The sequence below is a fragment of the Rhinatrema bivittatum genome, chromosome 15 (assembly GCF_901001135.1).
Source record: "Rhinatrema bivittatum chromosome 15, aRhiBiv1.1, whole genome shotgun sequence".
Taxonomy (NCBI): domain Eukaryota; kingdom Metazoa; phylum Chordata; class Amphibia; order Gymnophiona; family Rhinatrematidae; genus Rhinatrema; species Rhinatrema bivittatum.
This window is the reverse complement of record NC_042629.1, coordinates 1,162,113-1,186,861: the sequence shown is the minus strand read 5'-3', so window position 1 is coordinate 1,186,861 and position 24,749 is coordinate 1,162,113. Positions and strand designations below refer to the sequence as shown.

Below are 24,749 nucleotides of genomic sequence, written 5' to 3'. Positions count from 1 at the left end.
GTCCTACAAACATCTATAAAGTAACAAATTTTACCACTTGGGGATTTTTTATTTAATTTTATTTAAAGCTTTTATATACCGAAGTTCATTTGTTCATCCCACTGATTTTGTCAGTGATTGTAGTTTCTTGTGGGTAAGAAGGACAAGGGCTTTTACATTATATTATTCTTTAAATATGACAGATTGGACAAGAGGGCAGGTTATGTCCTTCAGAAGAAAAATTATTTTGATTTGCACTGTTTTCATCCCATGAAGGAAAAAGTTTGGTATGTTGCTTGAGTTAAGACTGATATGGTTGAAAAACATACTGCGAATTTGTGTACCTTGGTCAATTCCTTTTAATTCACCATATCAGCCTGGATGACACCTTCCACTGTTTTTCAGGGTTTGTAGCATTAGTGTGATCAGATGATTTGTTCATTGTATGGTGACTTTTCAGTTTTAAAAGTTCCTTGAGTAAAGAAGGCACTTAGGGGTTGATGCTAAAAAAAAAAAAAAAAAAAAAGTGCAAAGAAATTGCGTTCATTAGGAATGCTTGTGGTTTTAATGCTCGCACATTTTTCGCTGGCACCACGGATGCAATATTTAAATTAATCTGAAATTAAATCGCTCGAAAATCGCGCACATTGTTCAAAACGGAGCATCCATAGTGCCATTGTTGTTGTTGCATCAAACGTTCAAGATTGTATCACTCGTGCGATCAGTCTGCATATATCTGTCAAAAAGTTTGGCAACTGTAATACAATTGTTGAAGAACAAAAAAACAATTTTTAAACCAAAAAATGCATATTTGATATCTGCTTTGCTCCCTCATTGTGCCTGACACGTCAGCAAGCGCATCATAATCCTATCAGGAGCAAGGTATATCAATTGCTGCAACAAGGCAAACTTCCCCATTGTGTCCTGTTCGATTGGACCTGTACTTGAGCTTCATTGAGAGTCATTTCATCTTTTCATTTCCTTCATTTTGCAAAGGTAAGAACTGGTTGCTTTCTACTTGTATAAACACTTTTAATATTATATATATTTTTTTTGGCATATATTGTAAATGTATGTCCTTGAATACAGCGTTTGAGGATAGAGCGAGTTGAGGATCAATGTCCAAAAATGGAGCGTTGCAAAATCATTTATAATGGGCCTGCTAAGGGTATTGGAAACGTGTGTACAGTGGGGGCAAACATTTTCTTAAGATAAATGTTCCTGAAAGCCACTCGTGTAAAAATATTTTCATTTTTGTTGCTGTCCTATTCCTTTATGCTCGGCTAGCATTGTTATCTAACGGCCATAAAATTGCATTTCCTAGCGTGTAGCAGATGGACTCAAAACAAATGGGTATTGTGTGCTCGTGCTAGCAGTTGGAGACGGATCTGACGTCAGCACGGGTACATATACCCCCACAGGAAGTGTAGCAAATCAGTAATTTCCGTCTCCAAAGCAGTTTGGAGCTACCCCACGCTCGCTGAGCGTGTTTCCAAATTCTAATGACTAAATTCATAGACGAAACCTGTTGAAGACGAGCCCCGCACTCCTGTGGTGATACCAGGCGGTCACTCACCCAGTTGAGTTTCCCGAGCTGACTTCCGTGGTCCCTCGGAGGTAAGAGCCTCGGTCCGGTGGCTGGGTCGCGGCAGGGACCCAGCCCCCGAGTGAGAAGGGCTCGGGCGCAGCTTGGCCCCCCGAGCGAGACGAGTTCGGGCGCGGCCTTCCTTAAGTGCAGCGGTGAAGGTACTCACCCTCTCCCCCCGCAGCCGGAGACCACCCGGGTCGCAGCCGGGAAGCGCCGAAGACCAGGTAAGGCGTACATCTTTACTTGGTCTCCGAGGAAGTGTGGACTAACTGGGCCTGCCTACGAGGCAGCCCGCCTAGGAGGTCGCCATTTTGCCTGCCTACTCATCTTCTCCAATTAAGCGCACGTTGCTTGCTAAGCGCGCGCTACAGGCGCACGTTGTTAGCGCGCGCTACAGGCGCACGTTGTTAGCGCGCGCTACTAGGATACGCACACTTTATAAGACGCCTGTTCTAGGCGCATGCTGTTAAGCGCACGTGTTCGGTGCACATCGTTGGGCGACACCGCATTTCAGGCAAATGGAGCATAAGAGAGCCCATGCGTCCGCAGAGCCGGCACCTCCAGAATCAGGCATGAACGCTCTAAGCCTCTGTTCAGCATGCAACCTCAGAGCCACACAGAGCGAGGAAGCAGACTTCCTATGTGCCCAATGTGAGGAAGCCATGGGAGTTCCAGGACAAGACCGGTCCCAGCCCAGCGGTTCCTCAGGGACCGCACCGGACTTGGCAGGCCGCGGCGAGCAGCCAGGGAACCCGAGAGACCTGGTACCCCTGCGGCCAGATCCGGCTTTCGCTTTCCTGGGTGGAATTATTTAAGGGGATTCACGCCTTTGTCCAGATGCAGTCTGCTCCTCGTATGGGTCTTTCCGTCCCGGTTGATCCGGCCCCTGGACCCTCGAGACCTAGGCGAGGCCACTCGCCACCCGACACCCCCGATTATGGGGATTCGGATTGCTCCCAGGTAAGTGAGGACCCCCCCGAGGAGGGTGAACTACCCTCGGAGATAGAACCTTATCGGACCATGAGACGCTTCTTTTGGAAAGAAGATCTTCCAGGCCTGGTCTCTCAATGCTTATCGGAGCTGGCCATTCCGGGCCAGGACGCCCCAGGGGACCCTATAAAGAACCCCCTGCTAGAGGGCCTGCGCCAAACGGCTCACCACTTTCCCCTCCTACAAGCAGCACAGCAGCTAATCGAGCTGGAATGGAAGGCACCGGAGGCCTCATTCAAAGGGGGTCGGGCCTTGTCTGGCATATACCCTCTGGATCCGGCGTCCAAGGAGCTGCTGGCGTGCCCCAGGGTAGACGCCATAGTTAACGCAATTGTGAAGCGCACCACCATTCCGGTGGAGGGGGGAGCGGCCCTCAAGGATACGCATGACCGACGCATGGACACCATTCTGAAACAAGCTTTTGAGGGTAGCAGCCATGTCCCTTCGAATCGCGACTTGCTGCACCGTGGTGACGCGCTCCTGTTTATCACAGGCAAGGAACAACACCCCGGGAGAAGACATGGAATCAGCTCTCGCTTTTCTCACTGACGCAGCCTCCGATCTAGTCCGTACGGCAGCCAAGGGAGTGTCCTCCTCAGTGGCAGCCAAGGAGACAGCTTTGGCTATGCAATTGGGCGGCCGACTCGTCCTCCAAGACACGACTCACAAGAATGCCCTTTAAGGGTTCCCTACTGTTCGGCAGCGACCTCGAGAACTGGGCTACTAAATGGGGTGCCTCTCCATTACCCCGTATAGCAGAAGACAGGTCAAGGAGGGAGCCAGCGTTCTGTTTCTAGACCATTCAGAGGTAGAAACTCGCAGCGCTTCAACCCCTAGAGGACTCGCTATCAAGCACCTCGTTCTCAGGCCAGGAACCAGCCCTTTCGGACTAAGCACACCAAGAAGAGAACTGGCCCGGGTTCTGGCCCCGGCCTTAACCCACAATGACAATCAGCCGACCCATCCGAGGGTAGCAGGTGGGTCGAGATCACTTTGGACCAGTGCGTCCCTCGCCATCATCCGGGAAGGATATTACCTGGATTTTCTTCGGCTTCTACGGAACAAGTTTGTGGAATCTCCTTGCTCACCGATCAAGAAAGCGGCACTAGAAGTGACCTTACAGAGGCTCCTGACCCTAAGAGCCATAATCCCAGTACCTGCAGGAGAGATAAAGTCTGGGCATTATTCCTTTTATTTTCATAGTACCCAAGAAGGAGGGGCACTTTTTAGGCCCGTCCTGGACCTCAAGTCAGTCAATCGACACCTACGGGTCCCCAGCTCTCGCATGGAAACTCTGCGGTCTGTCAAGAATTCAGTACAGCCAGGGGAGTTTCTCACCTCCCTAGATCTGTCGGAAGCCTACTTGCATATTCCAATCCATCGGGATCACCAGCGCTATTTACGCTTCAAAGTCCTGAATCAGCACTTCCAGTTCCGAGCTTACCCTTCGGGTTAGCCACTGCGCCGCGGATCTTTACCAGGTCATAGTAGTAGTGGTGGCAGCACTCAGGAAGGAAGGAATTCTCGTCCATCCCTACCTGGACGATTGGCTGATCATGGCAGAGTCACCGGGCAACCAACAGAGTTATAGCTCTTCTGGAAAGCCTAGGATGGGTAGTCAACATAAAGAAGAGTTCCCTACAGCCATCCCAGTTGCTGGAATCCCTAGGGGTCCAATTCGACACCCAAGTCGACAAGGTCAAGCCTGACCTCCAAGAGACAGTCAAAACTCCGGAATCATCTGCAGGTCCTGCTGAGCGCCAGCCGGCCCACAGCTCGGGATTACCTACAAGTCCTCGGCCTCATGGCATCCACTCTGGAAGTGGTGCCTTGGGCGCGGGCTCATATGAGACGGTTGCAACGCGCCCTTCTATCTCGATGGAGTCCACGATCGCGGAACTACACCATACACCTACCTCTGCCGGCCAGAGTACGGAATCTGCTACGGTGGTGGTTACAGCCCGGCCACATAAGTCGGGGGTCAAGAATGTCCTCCCCGACCTGGATTCTGCTCACCACAGATGCCAGCCTGAACGGATGGGGAGCACACTGTGAGGAACTCACCGCCAGTGGGCGGTGGACCAGAGAAGAGTCAAGGTGGAACATCAACCGACTAGAGGCACGGGCAGTCAGGCTTGCGTGCCTGCGATTTGCCCACAGACTTCGCGACAGAGTGGTCAGAGTGATGTCAGACAACGCCACCACAGTGGCATACATCAATCGACAGGGCGGAACCAGAAGCCAACAAGTGTCCCTAGAAGTAACTCCCCTGATGATTTGGGCAGAAGCAAATCTTCAGGACATCACGCCGTCCACATTGCCGGGAAGGACAACACAACGGCAGACTTTCCTCAGCAGAGAAAGCCTAAACCCGGGGGAGTGGCAGCTGTCACCCACAGTTTTTCAGATAATTGTGGATCGATGGGGGACGCCAGCCATGGACCTATTAGCGGACAGGTCCAACGCTCAAGTTCCCAGATATTTCAGCCGCAGGCGGGATCCTCGAGCCCAGGGGATCCTGCTATACGCCTTTCCTCTGTGGCCCCTGCTGGGCGCCATTGTACACAGCATTCAGCGACACAGAGGCCTAGTTCTTCTAGTGGCCCCGGGCTGGCCAAGAAGACCCTGGTACGCAGACATGAGAAGACTACTGGCAGGGAATCCTCTACGCCTGCCTCCACACAGGGACCTGCTGCGGCAAGGTCCCATCCTCCACGAGGATCCAGCTCAATTCTCTCTTACGGTCTGGCCATTGAGAGGGCTAGATTGAAGAAAAGAGGATACTCTGAGCCGGTAATAGATACACTCCTCCGAGCACACAAGTTCTCCACATCACTGACATATATCAGGATCTGGAGAGTTTTTGAAGCCTGGTGCGTCTCACAGCACCAAATCACATGCCGCTAAGATTCCTCTCATTTTGGACTTCCTACAAGATGGACTTCAGAAGAGTCTGTCCCTCAGCTCCATCAAGGTACAGGTAGCAGCACTGTCTTGCTACGGTCCCAGGCGTGACGGCAACTCCATTGCCAAACACCCAGACGTTTCACGTTTCCTGAAAGGAGTCAAACACATTTGCCCGCCACTGAAGTGGCCAGTGCCCTTGTGGAACCTCAACCTAGTATTGGAATTTCTAGCGGGATCTGCCTTCAGGCCCCTTCGAGGCCTATCTCTTTCCGTTTGTTAACCTTGAAGATGGTGTTCTTGCTGGCCGTATGTTCAGCACGCCGCATCTCAGAGCTACAAGCACTGTCCTGCCGTGATCCATTTCTCAGAATCACTCCAGAGGCTATCCATCTTCGCACGGTTCCATCCTTTTTACCCAAGGTGGTTTCACACTTTCACCTCAACCAAACCATATCCTTGCCTACCACGGAGGTTTGAAAGAAATCGGAGAAGGTGAATACTACGTCATCTCGACAGTCGGCAGACTGCTATCCATATACCTGGAAATGTCAGAAGCAGTACGAAAGGACAGACCACTTGTTTGTCCTGCCACAGCGGGAAAGAAAAGCAAGGGGAAGCGGCCTCACGACCGACCATCGCCCGCTGGATTAAAGAAGTTATCAAGGCGGCCTACGTAGAGGCGGGTAGACCACCGCCTCTATAGGTCACGGCTCATTCTACCAGAGCACAATTGGCCTCTTGGGCTGAAGCTAAGCTGCTGTCGCCTGCAGAAATATGTAAAGCGGCGACGTGGTCCTCCCTCCATACCTTCTCCAGATTCTACCGTCTGGATGTCCAGGCCCGGGAGGACACAGCATTTGCGAGGGCAATCCTACACTGTCCTCGGGCAGCCTCCCGCCCAGTCCGGGAGTAGCTTTTGTACATCCCATTTGTTTTGAGTCCATCTGCATACACTAAGGAAAAGGAGATTATCAGGTAAGTAATCTCAACATTATAAATCGACATCTCATGCTTGAATGTTTATAATATCGGGAGGCAGCCACCCCCGGCACCGACATTCTTATCCACTTTTCGATCTTCTGTTAGCTTCTTAAAGGATGCTCAATCCGTGTATGCCAATGATTCTTTTGGCATTAAAACCCACTTTTTTTTCTTTTTTTTTTTAATTATTTTGGGGTAGCAATCTGGGAGGCTTTTCTCTCTGTCCATGCTCTCTGGGGGGCCTTTCTCTCTGTGTACCTGTCCGATCTGTTTTCTCATGTATCATTGCTGTTATTTAAATTGCCACTAACTGGAGTATAATACTTTTGTTTCCTGTCTCTGTTTCAGCAACGAGTAACTGACATGGAGAACAATGGCTGAAACGCTGGTGGTCAAGTGGGCAGACATCAGAATGGCAATGGAAGAAAACAAAGCTTGCAGGCGGGCCCCAGTGGTGTCCAACCTCCTCAGAAGCGTGTGTGTGATGTACGCTTCTCTGATGCTGAGAAGGAGCAGCTCTGCCACAGTGTCTGCGAAAACTACAGGGCGCTCTTCAAATCAAAGTGTTCACAGTCGACCAGAAAGCAAAACTGGGAGTGGATTGCTTGAGGTCAGTCTCCAGGGGGTGAAGACCAGGGATGTCAAGCAGATCCAGCACCATTGGCGTGACACCTGCAGGGAGGTGAAGGAGAAAGCTGCCAAAATTGCGGCTTCACGGAAACGGACAGGTGGTGGATCTGCTTGTAGTCTGCAATTGAATCTCCTGGAGGAGCTGGTCCTCTTCACACTTTGCTCATAGGCGCTTGAAGGAGTGACTGCACCTGAAGGCTGTGACTCAGGGTGACCAGAAGGTGCAATTTTTGAAAGACTACCATGTTTGTATGTGCTTGGGTGAGCGACCTAACTGACTGTTTTGTCCATTCCTGCAGCTGCTGTGTCAAATGGGAGAAGAAACAATATGGATGAGGGTATGGAAGGTGATTTAAGACTCTCCTTCCATACCTGAATTCATGATCCTCGATATCACTGATGAGAACCCTCCCACTGAGAACCAAGTGGTTGAGGAGATGCAGCACGAGCAACTTTGGACATTGACCCTGCAGGAGGACACTCCTCCTGAGGATGCCCCTGAAACACAGCCGGCAGAGAGACTACAGCAGCAACTGGGTGAGGTTGGCATGCCATCATCTGCCTGGATGAGCTTGTCAACAACATGGTGACCAACCTAATTGAACATCAGCAAGGCCACAACTCTGCTGTTGTGGAGGGGTGGACCAGAGTCCAATCAGTCCTCCAGCAGATGCAGCGGGAGAATTTAAAGTTCCAAAACACCGCACTGGAGGTAAGACTGGTTCTGGCCATGGAGGCCTTAAGCCAAGTCTTCACATCAGCGACACCACAGTGACAGTTTTATGTATTCTCAATAAATCAGTTCCCTGTTTTTCAAAGGCTGCAATGTGTCTCATTTTTCCAGTGTTTTCAAGATGTCTATATTTTACCTTCTTATGCTTTATTAGAGTATGATTAAGTGTTTCCCCAAAGGTGGGAACCCTGCTAATAAAAGCACAGGCAATAATGACACAACTTCAGATTTTCTTCCCTTTTCTCACCTCTTCCCCCAACCCCTAGACATCGCCACCTAGACACCCGTACCCCATGCCTGGTTATCTTCATCTACCCTCTCCCCATTTCCCACCTGATTGTGACATTACTCTTGTCATCCTCCTCTTCTCTAATCTCTTCCCACTCTATCATATTTTTGCCCTTGCACATTACAGGGACAGCACTGGAGGCTGGAGCTGGTCATAATACTGGAGAGGCAACAAGGCAAGCATCAAATGTCTAAATCTTAATTTCCTAGCGTGTAGCAGATGGACTCAGGACCAATGGGTATAGTGTACTCCTGATAGCAGTTGGAGATGGAGTCAGATTTCAATCTGACGTCAGCACTACATAGTATTTCTCCGTCTCCTTAGCAGTTTGGGACTATACACACGCTTGCACAGCGTTAGAAAATCCAAACAAGAAATAATCTTACCTTTACAGACGAGCCCAGCTCTCATGCGGTGATTCCTAAGGGTCCCTCCCCCAGTCGAATTCCTGAGGTGATTTACGAGATTCCTCAGAGGTAAGCCTCCGTCTGGTAGCTGGTTCCTGGCGTGGACTTAGCCCCCAGGAACGGGAATGGCTGAGAGGCAGCGGGTGCAAGACCGAGTACGGCGGTGAAGGTAAATTCCCTCCCCCACCCTCCACCCCCCCGCAGCCAGAGACCGCCCGGCTCCAGCCTGGGAAACATCGAGACAAGGTAAGGTAGAAAACTTTAAGTCTCCGGTCTCTGAGGTTCGGATAACTGTACAGATCGTCAGCTGGCATCTGTCCCATCGGGTTGATCAGCCCAGTTCGAGCTAGATCCCGATCCGGCTTGAGAGTCCTCCCACGTGGAGACCCTCCGGGGGGGGGGGGGGCTCGCCATCTTGCTCGCGTGGTCGCTGGTGCCATTTCCTCCCCTTGAACGCCGTACTGTCTGCCTAACTGAGCCGGGTGCATAGCATGCTTGTGCGCACAGCGAGGCGCGCGCGCACAGTGACACGCACATCTTCGTAAGTGCACGCGCGCACCCGGAGCGCATATCTAAGCCTCCTGGGGCGCGCATATAAACGCACAGACCGGGTTTGAATGCCCCAAATGCGCACAAACCATGGCACCACCTGCCAAGAAAACCAAATCACAAGCCCTCTGCCCAGCCTGCCACATAAGAGCTGTGCAGCATGAAGAGGCTACTGCCCTGTGCCTACAGTGCGAGACGGCTCTGGGAGAACCCCAGGGCAAGGTGTGTCCCCCCCCCCCCCCCAGCCAGTACAGGAATCTGGACCTCTCTAATCCCCAGCTTGGCCCCCCAAAAGGGGCCCTCGGGGAACGCCGCTGGGTTCAATATAGACCCAGGAACCTTTTCCTGAGTGGAATTCTTTAAAGGTCTGTAAACCTTCGTCCAGGCGCAATCTGTGCCACCGGTGCCACAGCCTCCACCGGAGGACCCAAACCTCGCAGGCCCTTCTCAGCCTCACAGAGACTTGTCTCCCCCGGACAAAAGCCTAACCTTAGGGGACACGGACACCTCGGAGGAAGACCAAGACTCCCTGGAGGAAGGGAAAATCCTTCCAGCAACAGAACCATACCGAACCATGATTTGTTTTTTCTTCAAATACGAACTACCAGACCTCATGTCCCTGAGCCTGAAGGAGCTGGCCATCCCAGGCACAAGCGCCACAGCGGAGCCAAAGATGAACCCTCTTCTGGTCGGGCTGTCAGGCCTCACGCCATTTCCCATTGCTGCAAGCCGGATAACAGCTGATCGACCTGGAATAGAATGCTCCGGAGGCCATTTTCAAGGGAGGACGGGCCCTAGAAGCCCTATATCCTCTGGAACACTCAGCCAACGAACTCCTGGTGTTTCCCAAAGTGGGACGTCATGGTCTGCGCTGTCACAAAGCGCACCACCATTCCAGTCGAAGGAGGAGCAGCACTCAAGGATGCCCAAGACAGACGTCAGGAATCCTCCAAGAGGACGGCAGTGGAAACCACACTGACCAAATTGCTTGCCTTAAAGGCTATAACGCCTTAAAGGCTACGCACCAACGAAATACTGGGCACTATTCCATCTATTTTATTGTCCCCAAGAAAGAGGGGACGTACTGGCCCATCCTGGACCTCAAGTCTGTCAACCGCTACCTGAGGGTACCACACTTCCGCATGGAAACCCTATGCTCGGTCATAAGGGCGGTACAGCCGGGAGAATTTCTGACCCTCTTGGATCTGTCAGAAGCCTATCTGCACATCCCGGTCCATCACGATCATCAGCGCTTCCTACGCTTCACGATCCTGGACCATCACTACCAGTACAGAGTGCTACACTTCGGGCTAGCTACAGCCCTGCGGACTTTCACCAAAATCATGGTTGTAGTGGTGGCGACACTGAGGAAAGAAGGAATCCTCATAAACCCATATCTGATCAGGGCAAAATCTCCAGAGGAAAGTCATCAGACAACCACCAGAGTCTAGAATCTACTGGAGAACCTCTGGGTTGTCAACGCAACCAAGAGCTGTCTGTAGCCCTCCCAATCTCTGGAATACCTGGGTGTCCTGTTCGACATCCAACAGGACAAGGTCATTCTTCCCCCTACAAGGAGAAGGAAATTGATAGACCAGTTGAGAAAACTGTTGAACGGCGCTCGCCCCATGGTATGGGACTACATCAAAGTCCTCTGACTCATGACATCAATCCTAGAAGTCGTACTGTGGGCAAGGGCCCACATGCGACCACTACAACGTTCCCTACTGTCACGATGGACCCCGATGTCCCAGGACTACACCGTTCGCCTCCAGTTGCCGGTGGAGGTACGGATACAGCTCCTAAGGTGGGTACAAGAAGACCATCTGAGCAAGGGAGTAAGGCTATCCCCACCGACCTGGGTCTTGCTCACCATGGATGCGAGCCTACGAGAGTGGGGAGTCCACTGTTAGGAACTGATGGTCCAGGGGCAATGGGACAAGGAAGAGTCTGGATGGAACATCAACCGACTGGAAGCCCGGGCAGTCAGACTAGTCTGCCTATAATTCAGTCAGAGTCCGAGTAGAAGCTGTCAGTCATGTCTGACAATGCCACAACAGTGGCCTACATCAACCGCCAGGGAGGAACCAGAAGCCAACAGGTGTCACAGGAAATAGATCCCCCTAATGACGTGGGTGGAAGCAAACCTGCAAGGGATCTCGGCTGCCCACATTGCGGGAAAAGACAACGTCACTGCGGATTACCTCAGCAGAGAAAGTCTAGACCCAGGGGAATGGAGGCTGTCAACCACAGCCTTCCAGTTGATAAGACCGCTGGGGAACCCCAGCCATGGATCTTCTGGCAACCCGGTCCAATGCCCAACTTCCCAACTTCTTCAGTCGCAGACGAGACCCTCAATCCCAGGGGATTGACGCCCTCGTCCAAACCTGGCCACAGGAAGATCTGCTGTACGCCTTTCCTCCTTGGCCACTACTGGGCGGGATCATCTGCAAGACAGAACACCATAGGGGGCTAGTACTCCTAGTGGCCCCGGTCTGGCCAAGAAGGCCGTGGTACGCGGACATGGGAAGACTTCTGGTGGGGACCCAACTCGATTCTCTCTTACGGTCTGGCCATTGAGCGGACTCGCCTGAAGAAGAGCAGATTCTCTAGGGCAGTAATTGAGACCTTGCTCCGAGCATGCAAGTTTTCCACATCTTTAACTTACATACGAATAGGGAGAATATTCGAAGCCTGGCATGAAGACCGTGACCACCTTCTGCGGACAGTCAAAATTCCCATGATCCTGGAATTCCTGCAGGATGGCCTGAAGAAGGGGTTGTCTCTCAACTCCATCAAGGTTCAACTGGCCGCGCTGGGCCTGTTTCAGAGCCAAAGTGGACGGCATCAGTCTATCTTCCCATCCAGACATCTCCCGCTTCCTGAGAGGGGTCAAGCAAATCCGACCACCACTAAAGTGGCCGGTACCCCTATGGAATCTCAATCTAGTACTAGACTTTCTAGCGGGAGCTTCATTCAGATCTACAAGCGGTTTGTCACTACGGCTCCTGACCTTGAAGACTACATACCTAGTGGCAATATGTTCAGCCCGTCGCATCTCTGAGCTTCAAGCACTATCCTGTCGGGAACCGTTCCTCACGTTCACACCAGGATCCATTCAGCTTCTCACGGTTCCCTCCTTCCGACCGAAGGTGGTCTCTCATTTCCATCTAAACCAAACCATCTCGCTGCCATCTCCAGATGAACATAAGGACTCGGAAGACTCACGCCTTCTTCACCATCATAGTCCGATACCTGGAAAGATCGGAATCTGTACGAAAGACGGACCCACCTGTTCATCCTTCACAGCGGGAAGAAACGGGGAATCGGCCTTGCGGGCAACCATAGCCTGCTGGATCAAAGAAGTTATCAAGGTGGTCTATGTAAAGGCAGGGAAGCCTCCACCTCTACAGATCAAGGCCCATTCTAAAAGGGCCCAGGCAGTGTCCGGGCAGAAACCAAGATGCTGTCACCCGCCCATTGGTCCTGAGTCCATCTGTCTACACTAAGGAAAACAAAATTATCAGGTAAGTAATTTCTCCATTATTATTGAGATATAAAAAAAATAAAACTATTTACAATATGTATATAGAAATGTACAGGAAACATAGAAACATAGAAATGACGGCAGAAGAAGACCAAATGGCCCATCTAGTCTGCCCAGCAAGCTTCACACATATTTTCTCTCATACTTATCTGTTTCTCTTAGCTCTTGGTTCTATTTCCCTTCCATCCCCACCTTTAATGTAGAGAGCAGTGATGGAGCTGCATCCAAGTGAAATATCTAGCTTGATTAGTTTGGGGTAGTAGCCGCCGCAATAAGCAAGCTGCACCCATGCTTATTTGTTTTACCCAGACTATGTTATTAGCCCTTATTGGTTGTTTTTTCTTCTCCCCTGCCGTTGAAGCAGGGAGCTATGCTGGATATGCGTGACGTATAAGTCTTCTCCCATGCCGTTGAAGCAGAGAGCCATGCTGGATGTGCATCGAAAGTGAAGTATCAGGCCCATTGGTTTGGGGTAGTAACCGCCGTAACAAGCCAGCTACTCCCCGCTTTGTGAGTGCGAACCCTCTTTTCTTCTCCCCTGCCGTTGAATCAGAGAACTATGCTGTATATGCATTGAAAGTGAAGTATCAGGCTTATTTGATTTGGGGTAGTAACCGCCGTAACAAGCCAGCTACTCCCCTCTTTGTGAGTGTGAATCCTTTTTTCCACATTTCCTCTTGCTGTTGAAGCTTAGAGCGATGTTGGAGTCAAGCCTGTGTATGTTTATTTAATAAGGGTATTGACTCCAGGCAGTAGCCATCATTCTGGCGAGTCACCCACTCTTCATTGGCAGCCTCTTGACTTTATGGATCCACAGTGTTTATCCCACGCCCCTTTGAAGTCCTTCACAGTTCTGGTCTTCACCACATCCTCCGGAAGGGCATTCCAGGCATCCACCACCCTCTCCGTGAAGAAATACTTCCTGACATTGGTTCTGAATCTTCCTCCCTGGAGCTTCAAATCGTGACCCCTGGTTCTGCTGATTTTTTTCCTTAGGAAAAGGTTTGTCGTTGTCTTTTGATCATTAACACCTTTCAAGTATCTGAAAGTCTGTATCATATCACCTCTGCTCCTCCTTTCCTCCAGGGTGTACATATTAAGATTCTTCAATCTCTCCTCGTACGTCATCCGATGAAGATCCTCCACCTTCCTGGTCGCCCTTCTCTGTACCGCCTCCATCTTGTCTTTGTCTTTTTGAAGGTACGGTCTCCAGAACTGAACACAGTACTCCAGGTGAGGCCTCACCAAGGACCTGTACAAGGGAATAATCACTTCCCTTTTCTTACTCGATATTCCTCTCTCTATGCAGCCCAGCATTCTTCTGGCTTTAGCTATCGCCTTGTCGCATTGTTTCGCCGACTTCAGATCATTAGACACCATCACCCCAAAGTCCCTCTCCTGCTCCGTGCACATCAGCCTTTCCCCCCCCATTAAATACAGTTCATTTGGATTTCCACTCCCCATATGCATGACTTTGCACTTCTTGGCATTGAATCTCAGCTGCCATATCTTCGACCACTCTTCCAGTTTCCTTAGATCCCGTCTCATTCTCTCCACTCCTTCCGGCGTGTCCACTCTGTTGCAGATCTTAGTGTCATCCGCAAAAAGACAAACCTTACCTTCTATCCCGTCCGCAATGTCGCTCACAAAGATATTGAACAGGACCGGTCCCAACACCGATCCTTGCGGTACACCACTTAAAACCGCTCTCTCTTCAGAGAAGGTTCCATTTACCATCACACATTGTCTTCTGTCCGTCAACCAATTTGCAATCCAGGTCACCACCTCGGCACTCACTCCCAAGCTTCTCGTTTTATTCACCAGTCTCCTGTGCGGAACCGTATCAAAAGCTTTGCTGAAATCCAAGTATATGATATCGAGCGCTCTTCCTCTATCCAATTCCTTGGTTACCCAGTCAAAAAAGTCAATCAGATTTGTCTGACAGGATCTTCCTCTGGTGAATCCATGCTGCCTCTGGTCCATCAATTCTCCGGACTGTAGATAGTTCACTATTCTCTCTTTCAACAGTGACTCCATTACTTTTCCCACCACTGAAGTGAGGCTAACCGGTCTGTAGTTACCAGCCTCCTCTCTGTTCCCACTCTTGTGAAGCGGGACCACCACTGCTCTTCTCCAATCACTCGGTACCACTCCCGTTTCTAGGGATCTATTGAACAGGTCGCACAGCGGTCCCGCCAGCACATCTCTGAGCTCCCTCAATATCCTTGGATGAATCCCATCAGGCCCCATGGCTTTGTCCACTTTCAGATTCTTTAGCTCTTCCCATACAGGGGATAGGGATAGAGGGCAGGGGTTTTTGAGGTGTCCCTGGGGGATGAGGATGTCCCTGGGGGATGAGGATGCGTGTCACTGGCGGGGCGGCGGGGGCCCATTTGGCCGGGACAGGGACAGGACCATCAGCGATCCAGCTCCTGCCATGGTTGACAGAAGCTCAATCATCTGCTGCTGGCCATGTACCAGCTTTGCCAAATTGGCCCCTACTTACACCAGAGCCCCCTTGCATTGTGTCCATCCTGCGGTCCAGCCGACCGAGCAGTGCTAGGATAGCATTCAGGCGTGCCTGGATTGAAGAAGGCCTTCCTTCCTCACCAGGCACATCCTTGGATGCTGCCTCTTGCTCCTGCTGTTCGTGGCTGCAGATGGAGCATCAATGGGGAGGGCTCCTCGTCGTCATTGATGACTACCTTCTCGTCCCTCCGGGAAATGAGCAGATGGGGGTGGGGGCCAGAAATTGGGTTGGGTTGGGGGTGGGCCTTCTTCCTCTTCCAAGGCCACTTCTTCCACCTCTTCTGCACTGGAACTTGAGGTGTCTGAAATAGGAAATAGCAAAAGATGGGGAAAAAGAAAGACGGAAGGAAAGATGTGTGGATTTAACACAACAGATATAAATAAACCTTATCTCCACTCACAACAATTGTAATGATGGAAAGCCAAGCAAATGGACAAGCGCGCGCATCAACTGCTATATTATCAATTTAGGTGTGCAATAATAGTCTGTAATTCCTAATATACTCACCATCCGGCTGCCCATGTCTGGCGCTGAGGGCCAGGAGTCACTTCTCCTCCTCCCACCGCAGACGCCTGGCCCTCTTTTTCAACCCAAAAAGCAAATCGGAAGCCGATCCAGTTGGCTGTGATACAGTAAAGACAATGAGAATCGGACGATCAGAAGAAGCCCTTTATTTCAATGCCCGACTCTGGCCGAGTTTCGCTCATAGAGCTGCCTCAGGGGCAACTAAAATTGAACAAATAAATATAAAACCTTAAAACAACACAATTAAATAATTCAAAACAATAAGGACATAAAATACATGTATAGATGTACGTACTTAAATCATAAAATAAAATACATGTATAGGTGTTCAGATAAAAATTAAAATAACACAATTAAATAATTAGAAATATAAAATACATGTATTAATGTGTGAATACAAACAAAAAGTGCTTGATACATGTATAGCTATATAAACTCATGGAATCCAAACAGATTAAAATTGCATTTGGACATCAACATGGTGTAGACAGAAAACAAAGAATGAATGATTCAATAGAACTGGAGAGGCTGACTTTCTATGAATGTAATTCTTAATCAGAGGATATAGTGGAGTCAATGTAATCATAGTTAGTGCTTACTTCAATTAGCAGGACTTAAAATATGCCTGCAGGGCTGCTGTCACACTGTCACAATGTCACAATATCATTAGTGTCTAAATAGAAACAACAACATATAGATTTTAAACAAACCATTCATTTGTTATATAATTTTATCTTATACTAGCAATGTTTAAAAATAATAAATGAAGTTCTTACTATTAATTAAAAAAATCATTCAAAACTATTGAGAATTGCACAGCCAGTAGTCTATAGCACATTAACCATAAGTTATCATCATAATATTAATTGTATAAAATATATAACTAGGACAAACCTTTTGCCAATTTACTTTTAAAAAAATACTTTTTTAAAAAAATATAAAAAGGTCATTCCAAATTAAAGGACAGTTTGTGCTGTTGCTTCTGTATCAAACGTAGGAAACACAGCCAAATACTTAACTGATTGCGCTTCAGAGAGATCACGTACCTGCAGAACACTCTGACATTCTTTCTGCTAGTGTCAAACAGAGACGCCGTCAAGCCCAGTACTTATAGTGATTCTCGCGTGATTTGCAAGGAATTCGCGCCAAAAAGAATTTCTTTCAGCTGTCAGCTGATATACTCTGGCAGTTCTCTCCGAGTGTTATCAGAGCAATGCTGATATACTCTGGCGGTTCTCTCTTAATGTTATCAAAGCAATTCACTCACCTCAATCAGAGAAGCAAACACTACTAAAACCACAACCTTTGTTTGTATATACCTCATTTAGCACAACTTCCTTAGAACTTCACATTCATGCTATAGTCCGTGATTCCTGACGGCAGGAATAAAAAATGCAAACATTACTATATACACAGTATTTAATGCTGGGCCTGTACTTCCCACCCGTCCTACAATTCAAGCTACCAGTGTAGGCTTCACCCATACGCAGGGTAGGAATAAAAAATGCAAACATTACTATATACACAGTATTTAATGCTGGGCCTGTACTTCCCACCCGTCCTACAATTCAAGCTACCAGTGTAGGCTTCACCCATACGCAGGGTAGGAATAAAAAATGCAAACATTACTATATACACTCAATAATGCAGGGCCTGAACCTCCCACTATCCCACAATTGAAGACCTCAGCCATACTTGCCTCTCTGGGGTAGGACGCTTGGGTGTTGAATCTCTCCCTGAGCGCCAGGAAGGCAGCATCTGGCCTCTTCTGATTGCACTGGCGCCCAGGGCGTAAAATAGGTGCCTCTCATCTGCCACAATGAGGCTGGCCAGCAGCTGAACATCACCGTCTGAGAAGTTAAGAAGCTGGCCTCTTCCACTTGGCATTGTTGTCTACAAAATGTATATTCTAGGCGTGGCCACGGGGGATGAACATCGTAAGACATGCGACCCCCTCGTGGACTTCTGTCTGCTGTGCCTTAAAGGCGCCAAATGGGTTTCCGAACAACCTGACATTGGCAGCCCAAGTCGGGTGCCTTTAAGGGACACCCCGGACTAAAACGTCCATTCCTGCGGCCCTTCGTGGATGTTGATGACTATGTTGTCCCTTAAAGGCGCCAATCGGGTTTTCGAACAACCTGATATCAGCGGCCCAAGTTGGACGCCTTTAAGCAACAACCCCCCCCCGGACTAGTCCATGTGGCCCCTTTTGAACATCGATGACTTTGGTGTCCCTTAAAAGGGTCTATTTGGGGACGGCCTTTCATGCAGCCTCTCGTGGACGTCTACAATGTCTGCATCCTTTCTAGGGGCTGGCCTTTGGCCATTTGCTGCTTAGAGGACGCCTCGGACGTAAACGTCCAAGTTCAGAACATCAGTAAGGATTAAAGGAATTACATTAAACCACAGAAACACTCAGCTGCAGAAACATTATTTATTAACTATTTATTTTTCCACTTATTTATTTGGCAGCTTTTCTATACCGTCATTTGGAGACACCATCACAACGGTTTACAAATTGCACAATAAAAATATAAGATAACAAAATAATTCATATTATTATAAGATAGTAAAAATTTAAATAAAATAAAATGAATAATAGCATCAAAAGATAAAACATAAAAATGTAACAAATATAAAGTCATTAAGAAAGCATAAAAGGAAATCAAAGACTAAAATCATAAATACTGAGAAAAATATCAACTATTTGCTCTTGGGATCACCTTCCATTTGTTTAAAAGCCTGTGTGTATAACCAAGTTTTCAGGTCCTTTTTAAAGTGCTTGTAGTCTTGGTGCAGTCTAATGTTTACTGGCATCGCATTCCAGATTTTTGGCGCTGCCCTATCCCTGACTTGTGTGAGATGTGCTGTTTTTATCGACGGAATTGGTAGTAAGCCTTTGTTTGCGGATTGAAGCGCCCTTTGAGGAGTGTGTAAACGAATTGTATAAAGAAGTCAGAAAAGCAAGATAACATTATAAAATAATTGAACATCCTTCAGAGCCTCTCAGACTCCAATTACAACCCCAGAAATATAAAACACAAAACAATGGAATTTTGGAAATATCTTAGACAGAGGAGAGGGGGTTATTTGTAAGACCTTTAAGAACTTTCATACGAAATACTTCTCGATGACCCTTCGGCAAACTTCTGAGCCTTGCATTGTGTTGTCCACTTCTGCAGCGGGTTGTACAGGTGATCTGGGGGCAAGTTTTCAGGGACCTCCACTTCCAGGCCAAAGCGCAAGGTGAGGTTATGTAGCATGCAGCAGGCCATTATAATGCATGTGACCTTTTCATGACTGTACTGGAGGGCACCACCTGACCGATCCAAACATCTGAATCGCCCTTTCAGCATGCCAAATGTCTTTTCGATGACAGACCTAGTGCTTGTATGTGCCTCGTTGTACTGTCTTTCCGCCACGGTGTGCGGGCCTGGAGAGGAGTCAGCAACCACTGACAAAACAAACTCCAGGAAACACATATCTACACAATAGTAACAAAATACTTTAGGATTAAGCAATTTACTTCTACTTGTGCATTACTCTGTGCCACTTGGTTCTCTATCAAGACTACAGTTACCTACTGTTACTTACTAAGCAACTAGTCATCACAGTGTTTCCCTTCAGGAAAATCAGTTCCAAATGAGGAATGAGCAAGGATGTAGGAATCGTGGCAGCTCCCCAGAAACCTCAAAACTACATTCAGGATCCGATGACTGGCATCACATAACACCTGCACATTCATCGAATGGAATGACTTCCGATTGCGGAATGCACTCTCCTGTTACGAGCTGGGAGTAAGTGCGATATGGATGCAGTCTATTGCTCCCAATACATTGGGCATCCCAGCTATGTCAAAGAATCAATACCGGATCTCCTGCAATTGCACTGGGTCCACTGGGAAATAAATATACTGTTGAATACATTTCATCATAGCCCTCGACTTGTCCAAAGTGCTGCGAGACTGAGGACTGTTTCATCCCACAAACCAGTCCGACTGTATTCTGGAAAACTTCCTGTCGCAAAAAAAAATGCAAGGCACACAGAAGTTTCACCAGCCCTGGGACAGCATGGTTGTGAGAGGCAGCTGGATCTATACCATTGCGCAGGTCCTGGTATAGGGTCTCAATTGCTCTAGAGCTGAGACTTTATCTTTGTGCCACTTCAGGCTCAGGTAATCCTAGGAGAGTTGTGCGTGGCCGGATAACATGCTGCCTCCAGGGTCTACGGATGGCTCCGGGCTGCACCTGGAAACATAACGTAGGGAACATAAGACATAGGTGTTTTCTAACAGACCAACCACATCAGCTTACAAAAGAACAGTTGTAAACAGACCTGGAACTAAAGGACTGTATTAGGATTATTAAAAGATGCAAAATTAATGAATGTTCAACTGTACACCATCTATGTAATAGACATCCAGCCCTAGGGTATCCTAATGGCCCAAAAATTGGACATGAATTCAACAGATTTGAATGAAAATTAAAAACTAAAGTTATTTCCTAACCTCTTCCTGCTCCGCGTGGTCTGCACGATCTTCTTCCAGTCTTCTGTTGTTGGTGGGGTTATTTGCTATTGCCCTTGTAGTTGTCCTAATTCTTGCTCGCAGGCGCAAGAAAAAGGTCAACACGAGGAGGAAATAAACAGTATCCATTACAGAAACAGAAAACACCATAAACTGGCAGCTATCAGCACAATAACGCCAGTGTAAAGCATGCACAAAATTTCAGCACGTGTTATTGCATCGGGCACAAATACATAATTGGCGTATTTAACTAAGATTTGCATGCCATTGCTGTTATGCCATATGCGCAGATTTTCCGATGCGTTGACGCGTAAAACCTGGTATTGCATTTGTTCCCGCTGCCCTCGAAAAATGTGCGTTCAATCACGTGTTCGCAACTGCACTAAGCTGAATGCCCCATATTGCATCGGCCCCTTAGAGATCCTGAGGGGAATGCTAGATCTCAAGAAATTGTGCTCTTGGTCTTAACCTAATAGGGGAGCTAAACCTGCTGTCCAGATTTGTGTGATGATATAATTGGAATTAATCAAAGTAAGCCAAAGTTTTCTAGTATTTAATCAATTTGTATTTGTTTTACAGTTTCTATTTTTCCCGAGTCGGGCCATTTCAATGTTGACAACATCAGAGTATGCAAAATTTTGGTAAGTTTTTCAATACCCCCACCTTTTCATTGTTTTTCCTGCTACCATAGCTTTATGCTTCTAAATGCTTTGTATCCTTCACATCCAATCTGTAATGCTTTGTGACATTGTTCAGAGAGGACCATATAGCTGCCTTACAGATATCTTCTGGAGATATCACCTAGTGCTCTGCCCATAAGGATGCCTGAGCCCTGGTAGAATGAGCCCAGAGACCCACCAGAACCAGTAATGCTCTGGCGATATAGAAGACTGCACTCACCTCCTTAATCCACCTTGCAGTGGATGCCTTGGAGACCACTTACACTTTGCGAGTGCCGTAAGTAAGAACGAGCAATATATCAGACTTAAGGGATCAATGACTTTTAAATACTGCAACAGAACTTTCCTAGCGAGTAGCCAGATGGACTCTGGACCAATGGGTTATGTGCTCCCCCTGCTAGCAGATGGAGACTGAGTCCGGTTTCAAAGCTGACATCACCCTAGATACACACCTCAGCCCTTCAGTATCTCTCCGTCTCCTAGCAGATGTGGACGTGCTTTCCCTATTGGGATTGCCGTACCCTTTAGAAGAAGAAATTCTGCTTTTAAATTGGAGAAAGATTGAGCCCCGCTCTCTTGCAGTAATATTAAAGGTTCCTGTCCCAGTTGAGAATTCCTGAGGTGATTTCTGAGATCTCTTAAAGGTAGAGAGTAGAGGATTCCTTCCGATTCAGACACATTGGAGGGGTTTCGGTAAGACTTCCTCAGGTCTCATTGCTTGGTGCACCATACAGACATTGTTCCTGATCACGTTGGGGTAAAGGGAAGTGGGCTTCTGAGCAGGTTGAGCGGCCGCCCCAGTGGGCTAGGCCCCACTTTAGGCTGACACACACACCGTGTGGTAGGTGGCGGTGCTATCTTGCACGTGTTTTTGTCAGTCTTCTATTGCCCACCATAGAGCGTCGGTATGCGCGGTGCATGTTGGCTCTGAGCATGTGCTGTGCGCGTTACATCGCATGCATATGTGCCCGTATGGGCATACGCTGCGCGCGTACAGTCTCGCGCATATGTATGTGCCCAACATAATGCGCATCCATATGCACACCTCTCTAGGTGCAGAATTTAGGTAAAGCCAGGTGCCCGAGCTGTTCGCATGCCTCGCCATGGCCCGCATAGGCACCTGAAATCTGTTCACACAAAATTTTAAGTGCGAGCCGGCTGAACACGCAGTTACCATCCCTAATGGTTCTGACAGCAAAGAAACACAGGCAGCACAGACAGATTGGCACTTGTCATATTATGGCTACACAGTCTGACCTTGATTCTTACTTATGTCATAAGAACATAAAAAGTTGCCATACTGGGTCAGACCAAGGGTCCATCAAGCCCAGCATCCTGTCTCCAACAGTGGCCAATCCAGGCCGTAAGAACCTGGCAAGTACCCAAAAACTAAGTCTATCCCATGTTACTATTGCTAGTAATAGCAGTGGCTATTTTCTAAGTCAACTTAATAGCAGGTAATGGACTTCAAGAACTTATCCAATCCTTTTATAAACCCAGCTACATTAACTGCACTAACTACATCCCCTGGCAACAAATTCCAGAGTTTAATTGTGCGTTGAGTGAAAAAGAACTTTCTTCGAATTAGTTTTAAATGTGCCACATGCTAACTTCATGGAGTGCCCCCTAGTCCTATTTTCCCGTAGATAAGCAGCATGAATTAGCCACTAGGTAGCGGTGCTCTCAAAGATCACCAAAGTCTTTTGTGAGGTGATCTCTCCTGTATCCTCCGTTCTTTCAAGTTTCCTCAGTACAATCTTTTCCGCGCAACAGAGAACACGCGGAGCTCTTCTCTCTGAGAAAATTGATTTTTTTTTGTTGTTGTTGAAAGCAATCACCTCAGGATTGGCAGAAAACTTCATCGTGCCTCGTCCACCAGGCTTTAAATTCTGCCACTGTGGAAAAATCTCACAGATGGACATCAGGTTTGTTGTATATGCCTAGGTCCAAACCATGACCAGGCTAATTGCTGGGACTGCGGACGCATGTCCCCAAGGGCCCAGAGGCAAAGAGGTGCCAGGATTGAGCATCTTAGGGCATCAGGTTCTTATGCCCCATCGGAGGCCTCTGCTAAATCCTCCCTGGGCCCCCATCAACAGTCAAAAGCCCCCTCCCACTGTAGGGTAGCTTCAGCAGACCCTCCTGGATCTGCGGATTTGGTGCCGAAAAAGGTCCGTATAAAATCTACACACGGCGGCACGGACGCGCCGACTGCATCAAAGCACAGGCGATAACGATGCACAAAAACATCGCCGCACAGATACCTCTAAGGACGACTGGCGCACTGACGCATCGACGCACAGGGCACTGGATTTCATTCCCATCGCTTCCACTGATGCACATCGCATCTACTACTCGATTGTCGCCACAGACGCAGCCTTCCAGGAAACCACTTCCCACCCATCCTACATCGACGCTGCCTATGCAGCCTGTTACCTGACCTTACAAAAAAAGCATACCTCAGATCACAAGAGACCCAGGGAGTCTTTTCCCTTGATAAATATTGAATCAGAAGAGGGTCCATCTTCCCCCACATCACTCTGCAGCTTCATCCTCATCCGAAGTCTTTTCGGGACTGTCCACCGCATACAGACGACGCACAGGTTCCAGCCTTCAGGACCCTCTCTATGAAAAGCTAGTTGATCTGAAGTTGGCGAAACAATGTGACAAGGCGATAGCTAAAGCCAGAAGAATGCTGGGCTGCATAGAGAGAGGGATTCGAGTAAGAAAAGGGAAGGTCCTTGGTGAGGCCTCACCTGGAGTACTGTGCTCAGTTCTGGAGACCGTATCTCCGAAGGGACAGTAACAGGATGGAGGCGGTCCAGAGAAGGGCAACCAAAAAGGTGGATGGTCTTCATCGAATGACTTATGAGGAGAGACTGAAGAATCTAAATACGTACACCCTGGAGGAAAGGAGGAGCAGGGGTAATAGGATTCAGACGTTCAGATACTTGAAAGGTTTTAATGATCCAAAGTCAATGACAAACCTTTTCCATTTGAAAAAAATCGGCCAAACCAGGGGTCACGATTTAAAACTCCAGTGAGGAAGACTCTGAACCAATGTCAGGAAGTATTTCTTCACTGAGAGGGTGGTGGATTACTAGAACGCCCTTCCGGAGGAAGTGGTGAAGACCAAAACTATGAAGGATTTCAAAGGGGTGTGGGATAAACACTGTGGATCCATAAAGCCTGGAGGATGGGAATGAAGAGAAGAGGTATGGGGGGGTGGCTTGCGGGAATGACGGCTACTAACTGGTGATTCCCTGTACGTACCCGTATCAGTCAATACTCCTGGGTTTTGCCTCCCCTCCAGCAGATGGAGACAGAGAAGTTTTGACAGGCTCTGCCTTATAACCTGAGGTGCCTCCCACAATCAGTCAGTATTTCTATGTCTCCAGCAGATGGTGGAGGTGCAAAACTCCACAGTCTGTATGGGTTACTTAGTTTGATTTATCAGGTAGTGTAGACAGGCATAGGTTTAAAAAAAAAAAAAAAAAAAGTGACAGGATTTTGGAGAAGGAATTAGGGTACTGTGTTGCAGACCCTTCCGCCTCCCAGGGGTTTGCCAGGTCCTGAGGGGACCATCCTCCCTGGTATCGGAGGCAGCTGCGGCTGGGGGTTGAGGACCCTATCGCCAATCTACAGCAGCACCTGGGGTGATACAGGGGAGCCCAGATCACTCACCCCAGGGGGGAACCCAGGACCCAAAGGAGGCAGGTTTAAAACAAACAAAAAAACTGTTTTTATCACAGAGGCTGAACCAGTGGACATAATTTAGTAATTTCACTCTCTTCTCTCGCTGCCGCGGGTTCCTTGTTTTCGCGCAGCTGTCTTTTTCTTTGAAGTTCCCTGCTTACTTGTTGCTGAGGTATGCCGAGACAGTCTGCTC

General features: G+C 48.5%; 1 protein-coding gene across 2 annotated transcripts in view; it reads left to right on the top strand.

Moving 5' to 3' along the window:
• CCT8 (chaperonin containing TCP1 subunit 8) overlaps positions 1 to 24,749 on the top strand; it is a 423,988-nt gene that overhangs the window by 137,384 nt on the left and 261,855 nt on the right. For both annotated transcript variants that reach the window (XM_029578294.1, XM_029578293.1), the window contains exon 6: positions 20,760 to 20,821. In XM_029578294.1, the coding sequence (XP_029434154.1) occupies positions 20,760 to 20,821 (62 nt within the window). The remainder of the gene's footprint in view (positions 1 to 20,759; positions 20,822 to 24,749) is intronic.